The 11,623-nt window shown below is 37.9% G+C and overlaps 1 protein-coding gene across 1 annotated transcript; it reads right to left on the bottom strand.

Moving 5' to 3' along the window:
- Positions 1-4,344: 4,344 nt before the first annotated feature.
- LOC116732156 (cyclin-dependent kinase-like 5) lies at positions 4,345-10,959 on the bottom strand. Its single transcript, XM_032582145.1, has 10 exons — positions 10,844-10,959; positions 9,776-9,955; positions 9,307-9,501; positions 8,918-9,102; positions 8,722-8,834; positions 8,510-8,649; positions 8,280-8,368; positions 5,573-8,182; positions 5,397-5,487; positions 4,345-4,836 (listed from the first exon to the last, which is right to left on the bottom strand). The coding sequence occupies exons 2-8, from the start codon at positions 9,941-9,943 to the stop codon at positions 6,322-6,324; spliced, it is 2,751 nt and encodes a 916-aa protein (XP_032438036.1). The 5' UTR covers positions 9,944-9,955; positions 10,844-10,959; the 3' UTR covers positions 4,345-4,836; positions 5,397-5,487; positions 5,573-6,321.
- Positions 10,960-11,623: the final 664 nt, after the last annotated feature.

Raw genomic sequence — 11,623 nt, 5'->3', positions numbered from 1 at the left:
AATGGAAGGGGATCATGATGAAGGTGAAGCCTGATGTAAACAGACATTTCTCCTGCTGTGCTGTGGGGAAATCCACATTAATAATGGGAGAGCTGCTTCTGTAAATATGTGGGAGGGAAATCCTCACGTGTAATCTGAATGAATTACTGTTCCCTAAAGGTGTTGTTAACCAAATCAAAACCTGAAACTGACTCATTCCCACAGATTACCCCAAATAACAAGGCTTAGCTCTGATCTGACAGGAGGGGTTGAGTGAAGGAGACACTATGGCTGGTTTGTGCAACCATTTTTATTTGTGGTGTAAAGATTTTTCTCAGGTTTATGAACAATGTACACATTCAGGCTATAGCAGTAAACAATGGACATTGGAAAGTCAAAAATTTGCTAGAAAAGAAAAACATTTTGAGATTAATTCCAGAGATTTGCTAGAAAAACTTCAGCCATTACAGTTTGGAAAGTTAAACATTTGCTAGAAAAGCCTCATGAATTTTGAGATTGACCTCATTAATTTTGTAGAAGAGATATGGGAATTCCTGAGTTTGAAAAGTCAAAAGTTTGCAAGGAAAAGAAAAAAAAAATCAGAAATTTTGAGATAAATCTTTTTTTCCTCATTTTAAAAAGTAGAAAATTTATGATTTTTGGAAATGTTTTGAGTTTCAAAATTCAAATATTTTCAACTTTTCTAGAAAATTTGTGAGATTAATATCAATATTTCAGATTTTTTTCTAGCATGTTTTTTTTACGTTTCTGAGTACAGAAATTTCCACCTTTTTTCTAGAATATTTCAGAAATGAATGTCAAAATTTCTGATTTTTTGCTATATATATATATAAAAAAATTCTAGCACATTTCTGACTTTTCAAACTGAAATTTTCTTGTTTTTTTTTCTAGAAAATATCTGAGATTACTCTCAAAATTTTAGATTTTTTTTTCTAGCAAACTTTCAACTTTTCGAAACTCAGAAATTTCTAAAATGTTCCTGGTAAATCTTTGAGTTTTATAACTTAAATGTAGTGCTCCTTTCTGTTCTGTGGCCCTGACACGCCGTCGTATAAATCCTCTACCTGGCTTTCACATGTGAAGTGTTTTGGAAACCTCGTCTCTGGAGATCAAACAAAGATTTTGGGCTTAATGTGCAGCTAATCTGGGCTGGAATATAATTACACAAAACTGCTGCTGCTGCTGGGAGGTTTGGCAAGACGGTTCAAACTTTATTGGAGGAGATGTTTGGGGAATTCCAACTGTCTCCATCCCAAATCATAATAAATAGGAGGAAACCTGTTTCCAGACTCTATTTTTCCTCAATAAATGTTAATATTTTTGTCCTACTTTAATTGAACAAACATCGATCTGATAAAACATGCTTAAATTTATGTTTTTTTTACTAAAAATCCAGCCGACTCTGATGAAAACAAGTAAAAGCTACAGAGAGATTGTGAAACATTCCTGGGATTAAGTCGCTCAGAGATTCCCAGGGAAAAGCAGGAAGGATTTTATTCTGTTGTAACTCTGAGCCACAAACTTGCTCTGAGTAACCTTTAAAGTCTAGACGCCGTCCTGCTCCTCTTCACTTCCACTCCCTCTCTGCCTCCTTCACTCTTCATCACCTTCCTCTGCAGTCATCATGTCTCCCTGTTTCTCTGCTTCATCCATCATTTTCCTCCTGTTTTTCCTCAAAGTTCACAGCAACAACTGGATCCCGGGTGAGTGCAGATTCACTCAGCGTTGTTTTAATAGCTTTTCTCTCAGAAAATGTTTTGTTTTTAGCTGAAAGAAACAGACAGGATGATTCAGCATGTTGGGCATCAGGCTGTAATTTCATCGTTTGATGTGTTTATAGCAGCTCAGGTGGCAACAAAAGATGGAGACCAAAGAAAAAACACCTCAGAGCTGTTGTTATAAATAATGCAGCATAGACTGACAGATCAGATGGCAGCAAAGACACCTTCATACAAACAGAGCAGAGAAGTTATAGATCCAATAAAAATTTTTTCAAATATTTGGCAGTAAACAAGTAAAAAAAATTACACATTACTCTCAGAGTGTTTCTCACCTGTTAGTCTGGTAGACTGGGTTAAATCTGGGAGAAAAATTGTAACATTTGTTACATTTTCAGCTGCTACAGTTCTCCATCTCACACTGCACTGTCAAATTATCCGAACTCTTAGAAAACCCTGTTCTCCTCCTCGCCTGTGGGGGCGCTGCACCAAGAACCGCTTAAGGAAACGACACAAAAACCTCTGAAGAAGACACTGAGGGCATCTTCCTTCTTCACAAAATGTAAACAAAAATGGAGCGGCATCAGATTTTAGCGGCTATAGGATTTCTCTTTTGTCAAACCGTTTTTTTTCTGCTAGCGCTAGGCTAACGTGTTTGTTTTGATTGAATTTACCCAAAATGCCCTGCGCTGTAGTCCACTTCCTGCTTGTGGAGCGATCAATCTTCCACTGATGTCAAAAAATACACAATTTTGCAATTTCTTTGTTTCCAATAAATAAAAAAATACAATTAAAATCACATGTAAATAAGTTGCTTAACGCAATAAGTCATTAAAAACATGCCACGCCATTATCCTCCTACTACATGCTGTCTTAATATTCATGATGTGAACCAGTAGTAAGTCAGGTGATGCAAAAAAAAAAAAAAAAGTTTTTATTGCAGTTTTACAAAGTTAGCCAATTTTGATGTGGCCAAAAAACCACCTCAACCTAGCGGCAAAACTTTTTATCGTAAAATGAGTTTTTTTCTAAATGGCTGTGATTTTCTCTTTTGTCTTTGGTAAAAAATCACAAGCCATAGCTACAGCTAGACTATCACGTTTGTTTTGATTGTATTTACCCAGAATTCCCTGCTTTGTAATCCTACTCCTGATTTTGGAGCGGCCTCTGGTCCGCTTAGCGTTCTCATATGCATTTGAACCGCAGCAGAGTTCACTTCAACCAAACCTAGACCAAGTTTTGTAGGCAAACCAGAGTTCAGTTATGCATTCACATTTCCCCAAATGAACCAGATTTTCTAGACAAAGTAAGCAGAGTTGTATTAAGGCGGATTGAACAGGGTTGGAGTGAATGGATCGGTATGGTCTGCAGCAGAAGAGTCAAAGGAAAGAGTTTACAACTAAAGAAGAAACTGAAGAGTTTCAGGCAGTTGATCCTTGCTATCCGTTGCAAAAACCAACATTCCTCTAATTTCTCTTTGACAGTTGAGTCTTATCAGCCTTTGTTGGAATTTGAGCTTCCAGAGATTGACGGGTCACCTGTTGATGAGACCTGCAAGGTTTTTGACACGGGATCTAACATCAGTCCAACAACAACCAGGCCTGCCACCGCAAAGGTAAGATAGAAACCAGACGGTGCTGAGCCCGGTGAAACCTTCCAATCAAGACCTGTACATCCTGTTTGTCTTGTTTGGTATCAAAGTATTCTAATATCAAAGTGTCACACTATTTGAATTGAGATTTAGAAGCTGAACAAATATTTTCTGAGGTGGAATTCGTTGTAGGGTTAGCACATACAGACAGATACAGAATAATATATCTTTGTTTGTTCTGGCTGCCATATTGGATCCCATAGATAATCACTGATTACTATGTGGAGAATAACAGTCAGGATAACCATGAACACATTTTCAATGCCACCAAAATTAAAATCAGGTGTCCAGGATCTATGGTTTCAAGATGGCCACCGTTTTAACATCCTACCTACAATTAATACTTTAGAATAAAGCATTAAACTATACAATACTGCTGTTTGTTTTGATTTAAATTACCGTTTTGCTTTTTGCTTAGATATAACCACAAAACTGGATCACGAGTTTGAAAAACTATAACCACTCTGCCCACTTCTCATAAGACTGACCTGAAATTAATAAACAGCATCAGATTTAATAACCTAGTATGTGTTAAATCATTGTTAGAGGAGTAAACATTTTATTTGTAAAACTTTACAGCAGGTCGTCACAACCCAAAGGTCCGTGGTCCAATCGTCGGCAAGGAAGCCGGTAACCAAGGTACCAATCAGAGAACAACCAATTGCTGGAGGACCAATCAGAAACCACAACACCAACCAAGCTCTTAGACTCCTCTACCAGCTGCTGGCCAATACCAGAGGGCGTTCGGCTGGCTCTCAGCCAATCAGGAGCCTGAATGTGATGTCGAGCAGTGAGGAGTCAGCGCCAGCCTGGAAACTTAGGGCCATTACATCAGAAGATTCAAGTGATGAGTCGTAGGATTAAACCATGAGCTTGTTTATTTCTTAAATAACTTAAGACTGATGCTAAATACAGAAACCAGTGGGAAAGTTGTCAGTGTACTCAACTGTTGTAATGAGTTTGTTTTATGGTTGGATTTCTTAAAGTTTACAGAAGTTTCCGTTTTTATACCTGTGACCAATAAGACACACCCAAACATGATTTTACAGCTGATTTATTGTTGATTTATTTGGGGAAAAAGTTGCATTCATTGTTTTAAAGTTTCCTGTGTTGTGTTTTACCACGAAAATACCAAAATAAATAATTCATTAACAGTTTTCAATAATTAAAGGTTGTTAAAGGAAATGATAACTATAAATGTGTTCTCATACTCAAAGTTTAACATTTTAGGAATTTAAAGTCAGTATTTGAAGTATAGTTCAGCAGTGTTTACATCACCATGATTAAATAATAAAAATAAAAAATTAAAATCAGTATATCAGTTTGGGAGGGGGAACTCCTTTTACTCCATCTGTTTTGGCGCATTTGTGTTGAAGTTTTGTCCATATTGTCCTTCTGATGGTGGACTGAGTGAGACTGGAGTCTTTTCTGTCCTCTGTTCCTTGGTAGCACCTTTGCTCTGTTTAGCTGAGAAGACATTAAACATTTTATTTCACTTCTGGCAAGGTTTGGTGTACAGCTGGAGATGTGAATTAGGCACTTTATAAAACAATAATAAAAGTTTTATTTGATTAAACTTAAATTACATGTGGTTTCTAATAGTTTTTCCTCTAATGCTTCGTTTCCACTGAGCGGTTTGTTAAATTATTTTGTCTGTTTCCAGTTTTATGCTTTTGTTCTGGGTTTGATATGCAAGTTTCACTATCTTTGGTATTCACAACGCCTCTCCTACCTGAACAAAGTGATTGCTGAACATCCCCATGTTTCTACTTCCATTTAATTGTTTGAACAGATGGACATGTCACCTCCAGGCGCAAGGAAATACATCCACATAACTCAAATGTTTTGTGTATTAACGTATCAGAAGCTTACAACTGCTTGAAGACCTAATAATGTAGGTGTTTGTAAACTTATGTCCTTAAAGAAAGTAACTTCAAAAATCTGTAATAACAACTAACCTAAAATAGAAAAGAAAAGTGATCAGATTTAGTGTCAGACAGAAAGAGTTTGCAAAAATGTGTCCATACCTTCTTTTCCACTGAGCAACACGGAGTTTCTTACATCTGGGAAATGGACGATGTTTTTAGACCTTTCACTTACAAAACTCTTTTCTCGGGCCTAGAGAGACAGAAACAGTTGATATAAGTTATTAGAAATATCCTACTTGGCTGTAAGCAAGAAAGACACCAGTTCAAACTACAACCTGCAAGGTGAAGGACCTTGTGGCCTGGTTCAGTCCAAACTGTTGGTCCTGTCGACCATGACCATAACATATTGGTTTAACTAAATTCCTACAACATGCAAGAGGAACAGCAAGCCGTAAGTCATGTATAACATTTATGCAACTGTTCAACAAGACTCTTTGGATTGTGAGAGATTTATGAATCTGAAAAAACGTTCTCTCAACTTTGCTAATGCTAGCTTTGGGGTAAGTTTGGCTAGAAATATTGACTTTACATTGATAAAACCACAAAAAATCAAGTTACAAAAACACAAAATAATCAATATATAAATACAGTCTAACAAAAACAGTTGGACTGACCTAGCAGTCTAGCTAGGCGACATTTAAAAAGGCATCTAAGTTTGATTTTGTCCAACCGGCCAAGTCAGATTAATGTTTTCAACTACTGGACAAACATTTCAGGAGTTCTTGAGACAGGAACTGCATATTCAACCCTCCCACTAAGACAATGGCTCCTCCGGCCACTGCGTGACAGATGTCATGATCAGACAGTGGGATAGCAGGAGGAGGATGTCCCGTTAGACCGTCAGTTCACGAAACTTTACACAAAAAAGGTAACATATACCCTGCTAGACTGCGCACAAGCTTTTTGGACAACACGAAAGGTTTTTCTTAAGACCTTTGAAGGGTTGGAGGGTCAAACAAATCTAGCTTATATCGGTGAATTATTCTTAGCTGGGTCAAAATTTCAAAGGCAAGTACATTGAGAACTACCAAAGACTGTTGGTCCCGGTATGATAACTTCCTCCCTGAAGGTGATCGCTGGCAGCAGGCCTGTTGGCACTGGAGACAAAGATGGAAGGGGTAAGGGTTCTGGAAGACGAAGGGAGGTGAAGGAGATTGGTAACAGGTGCAGGAGGAGGAGAAGGTGTACATGATCGGGCTACACTGTGATTAAATTCATCAGTGTCTGTAGAGTCCCTTTCGTGAAGGATAAGACTTCTCGTCAAAGCTTTGTGATCCATAGACATGACTGAAGTCAAATCAGAGGACATATTTGTGTTGTTTCCTTCTAGCTTATTGCTTTTCTTCCCTCCATCTGGAGTAAATGCAGTTTTTTGATTCTTGGGGTTCACCGAGAACCTTGTGTGATCACCAAACAATTGAGACATTGTTGGGTTCTGATTAAGGTGAAAAATGTTCAAAGACTTTGCATCAAATTTGAACTCCTGATTGCTATTGTTCCTTTTGTCAATAGGTGACCTTTCAGGAAGCATTAAGGCTTTATTCATTAAGGCATTAGCTGTTGAACTAATGGACACAGAAATAGCTGAATCCTCTTGGTTCTCTTGCACTGACAATGTCAGAGCTTTTTCCACTGGTAAGTTTTCATTTGGCACAAGCGTTGAGGTAACTTTTTCTTCTGCTGCAATCATGTTGTTTTGCCAATTAGAAAAATAATGCTCTGATGAATCAGGTTCTCCATCTGAATCTTGGGCCAACCAAATAGGTTTAGTTGGAGTTTCTGCCATTGGATTCAGCTTCAAGAATCTGTGATACTTCCTAACATCCTGGTCATCAGTGGGTTCCTTGTCTTTTGAAAGAGTCTTTGTTTTTGAAAGTGAGATTCCCCGAGGTAGGGTGGACAGGTTGTGGGCAGCACTGGTTTCCGTAACAGGTGTAAATGACTGTTTGGAAAGATCTGCAGCAGCCCTTGAAGGACTGAATGAGGTGTTATGAGTGTGTTGGCCACTAGTTGAGGTAGTTTGGGATTTCCTGAAGCTTTTTTGTTTGGCTTTTGGACATTCAGGGAAGTCGTGCTTTGCATTAGTTTCTAATAACTCAATCTGAAACTTTGATGTCAAACTTGTCTTTCCCGACTTTGTGACATCGACCGTTGTTGGGGTAGTAAAGTCATTGAAGGATGGTAGAGGATATGTAGGTGTTACACTTGTGTCCGATTCCAAAACGGTTTTTGGGGATAAATTTAAACTTCGACCATCACTGACGGACATTTTAGATAATTTACAAACTTTTAAGCTGGGGTTGCTTGAGTTCCTCACAAACTCTTCGTTTGTCTCAGATTTAGATGATTCCCCAAGGAGCTTCATGGTTTTCTCTTTGTCCAGGTCACTGTAGTCTGTGACTTTGGCCTTCTGAAGGTAGTCTTTACTTAAGTCTAGAGACACATCAGGTTTTGTTGCTACTGAAGTTTTCTTCTTTAAGCTTACAGCTTTCTTGGTGACATCTGATGAGTCAGAGAGACAGCTTTTAGTTGACTTTAAAATCTCAAACTCCTTTAACTCTGAACCAGGTGTTTTCTCTGGTTTCATTGAAAACTGCTCTGTGTGATAGATGTCCTTGTTACCAAATGTTTTCGGTTGTTTGGTCACAAAAGATTCATTGGTGGTATGAATAGTTTTAGACAGCTTGGACGGTTGCTTTCCCTTTGTTTTCTCTGTCTTATCCTTGTTAACTTTCTCTTCAGTTTGTTCCGATTGTTTCTTGTCTTTGTTTTTGCAGTTTTTATCATCCCCTTTATCTTTTTCTGGCAGTGTCGTGGGTATTTTGGGAAGTGTAGAGTTTTCTCTGTGGTCTTTTTGAATTTTAGTGTTCAGCTCATCTAAAAATCTGTGCAGACACAAAGAAAGATGCAGAAGTTTTTGACTATTTAGAAGATAAATTCTAGGATTTGAGACTTATTTCACAAAACAAAGGTAAAGTATACCTGATGTTGAAAGAGTCTTGAGTAAACAGAAGATGCTCTAACAGGTCTGAACACTGAGCTCGTATTTTTGGGTCCATCTCTAGACATTTCTGAGCAACAAATGAAGGTACAAATTATGTTAATGATTTGGTCACTTAAACAATACCAAAAAAGAACTTCCACTTAATACTTCATTGACTTGAACTGTTGGATTGTCTTTGGCATTAACTGATAACCAAACTGTGGAATACCTGTGCCAGATCAAGGGCAGTTGGTGGAACTTTGGAGAAGCGTTGTTGCAGTGGGACAATTTTTGAACATTCAGGTAGTTTAACTCCAGAAAAGACTGGATTTCTGTAAAATAACTCCTGGTGATGAGCCGTCAAGTTACCTGGAGCCAAGGAGAATTTATTAATAAATGAATATGAATCGATATCCTGATTAGGTTACTGTAAGAGCTTACCAAAACATCTGACAATGTGGTATATCTGGTCAAGGTCGGAGTCTCCGGGAAACAGAGGTTGTGCGGTCAGCATTTCTATTAACACACAACCCAGCGCCCAAACATCTACCGGTCTACACATACAAACACACCTACCAGTTATTGCTTGGCATTCATAACATCCAACAGGAAACTAGAGCAGTGCAGAAATACCTACTTTCCATACTTGATGTCCCCTACAAGCAGTTCGGGAGCTCTGTACCAACGAGTGGCTACGTAGTCGGTATACACACCACCTTCAGAGGGCGATGCAATGGTTCGGGCAAAGCCAAAATCACACAGTTTGACCACACCCTCTTGAGAGATGAGGATGTTCTCAGGTTTGATGTCACGATGGATGACCTAATGAGGATAAGTTATTCCAAACACAGGGTCACGCATATTTCCATGACATATTTATTGGAAAAATAATTGAATTTGTGATTGTAAAGCTGTGAGTCTTGATGATAAACACTAGCCTGGACCTCTGAACCTGTGGAGTAAATTTAATGATCCTTGATGCCATTTTTGCTCATGTTAAAAAGAAGCTTTGAAAGTATTCCTTACATCTTGCTGATGACAAAAGTTGACAGCTCTAAGGACCTGGAATAAGTACTGCCGACAGGTGTTAAGGTCCAATCTGCTTGAGCACTGCTGCAGTTCATCTAGAAGCGTCCGGTCCACGAACTCAAACACCAGGTACCAGCGACGACGGCGCTTCCACACCTCCAGGAGGTTCACCAGATTGTCGTGACGCAGTTGCTGTGAGGTTCAAAAGAGAGCAGAGAATGTAGATGCATGTAGTTTTTGTCTTTTACTATAACTAACACTTTGACCATCATGGTTTCCAGTCAAAGGTTTTTTAACGGGTCAGGCCTTCACAACATCACAACCAACTCAAAACAACGGGTTAGTTGGTGAGAATTTGAGCTTGTTTGTCTTGTGGTTGGCTGATCATCTCAGTGTTTCAGCAGCACTCAGGTTTCAGGCTCAGTTATTCATTGACTGAATGGTCGATGGGATGATTGGCAGGTACCCTGAGCAGCTTGATTTCCCTGAGGGCGATCTTCTTCACTGCCTCATCATCTTCCGAGTCCAGGAATTTCTTGATGGCGACCAAGCGACCGGAGTGTCGATGACGGCACTTGAGCACGGTACCGTAACTGCCCTCCCCGACGGGACCCAGAGACTCGTACCGCTCCATCAAAGTTTTGCTCTGAAAGGACAGAACAAACCTTTCAAGTTATTTGTATCAAATTAAATTAAAAAAGCAAACTGAAGCAATGTTAGCACCTTGCTTCACTCCTTATTTTAGTATTTTAGTCCTTAAAAGCCAACTTTTAAGGACTTTCTTTTTATGGTTTAATTTAGTCTTGATCACAAACTCTAAAGACTTTGAGAATCATCCAAAGATTTTATTTTTGGACGTCAGCTGCTTTTTCACTCGTCTTTACTTATTAATATAATTGCTTTATTAATATAACTGCATTCTGATTAATGTTTTTGTTTGCTACTTAATACTGACCAATGAGTTATTGAACCATAACGTTTTCTAAACTAAAGACTCTAGAGCTTTAGATTAGAAGTGGTAATAAAAAAACAAATGTCAATTTGTATCTTTCAGCCTTTTCTTAGTAACAGCTAATTCATATTCAGTGTTTTTCATTTTCCATTTCAATAAAATCTAAGAAAAACACTAACATGGACCAGGTCAATAAAGAAAATTTCAGTAATTAAGAAAATACAGCACTTTTCATTGGAAATTATGGTGAACATTAATGCATATTTGTTATTTTGTACATCATTATTACATTTGATTTATGAACTAAATCTAGAAAAAATACACTAAAATTACAACAATAAAAAATACAAAGTAAAGACTTTACTTTTGAATATCTTGTATCAAATGAACATCACAAAGAATTTTCCCTGACAATGACTCTTATATATATATTTTTTTTCTTTTATTTATAACAGTTAAAAACTGATTTTTAGACAACAGATTTATAAAATAAGGTAAAAATAAGTGACTATGTGTCCTAAAACCACATAATGAAGGTTCTATGGACTAAAACAGGAAAAAAAACAACAAAAACAAACTCACCACGTCGCCGACCTCAGCGGTTGATCTCAGTTTGTCGCTTTAATCTGTTCCATCAACGTGAACACCTGAGTATCGGTGTCTTCGGTGTGTGTGGGAACGTGTCAGAGTCACCTGAGAACACGGCCACGCAGCGGCGAGTGTTTCAACCGACGCGTTGCCACGGCAACACTCCCCTCCCGCCCTGCGGTGGTGACGTAGTTCGAGAAAGAAAGAAAAAACGGCTGTTCCTGTTGAAATGTGTAATAAACTGATTCATTAAACAACTTCCCTTCAATTTAACATTTGTGGAAAACTATATTTTAGTTATTCGTCACAAGTAATAGCATGAAAATGTAAGAAGTACCAAATTCTGGCCCAATTTAGCGGCTTTGAAACGGTAACGGTCAGGTTATTTTAGCCTTTTAGCTAATCCCTTTGCCTTTCACGGGCTAATCTACTTGTTCGTAATAACATTTTTTATAGTGAAGAAAAAAAATATTTATAAAAAAAAAATAATGAGTGTTCCATTATTTGAATTAGTGATCATTACAATGAATTAGTGTTCCAAGTTGGAAAAGTGCATTTTTATAGCTATTGGAGGATCTTTTTAGTCCCGAAAATGTCAAATGAATACAAATATCCAGCCATTCCTTCATTTCTAGTAAAAACTAAACATTTTTTCTCCTAAATGTCCAGCAGATGGCAATGCTGGACGGAAATAATCCCAATTTCTGAGTTCTGTCATACAACCCTGCTGCTTGAGAACAGTAGATTGATTTAAATAGAATTAAATAAAACTGA

The sequence above is a fragment of the Xiphophorus hellerii genome, chromosome 14 (assembly GCF_003331165.1).
Source record: "Xiphophorus hellerii strain 12219 chromosome 14, Xiphophorus_hellerii-4.1, whole genome shotgun sequence".
Classification (NCBI taxonomy): Eukaryota; Metazoa; Chordata; class Actinopteri; order Cyprinodontiformes; family Poeciliidae; genus Xiphophorus; species Xiphophorus hellerii.
The sequence above is the reverse complement of the archived record's forward strand: the minus strand, read 5'-3'. Positions and strand labels throughout refer to the sequence as shown.

Coding starts and splice junctions, on each gene's coding strand:
- LOC116732156 (XM_032582145.1), bottom strand. CDS start 9,943: ATGGAGCGGTACGAGTCTCTGGGTCCCGTCGGGGAGGGCAGTTACGGT. Junction 8,369..8,509: donor CTGCCCTTGATCTGGCACAG/GTATTCCACAGT, acceptor TTTGTTGCTCAG/AAATGTCTAGAGATGGACCC. Junction 8,183..8,279: donor CAAGACTCTTTCAACATCAG/GTATACTTTACC, acceptor GTGTCTGCACAG/ATTTTTAGATGAGCTGAACA.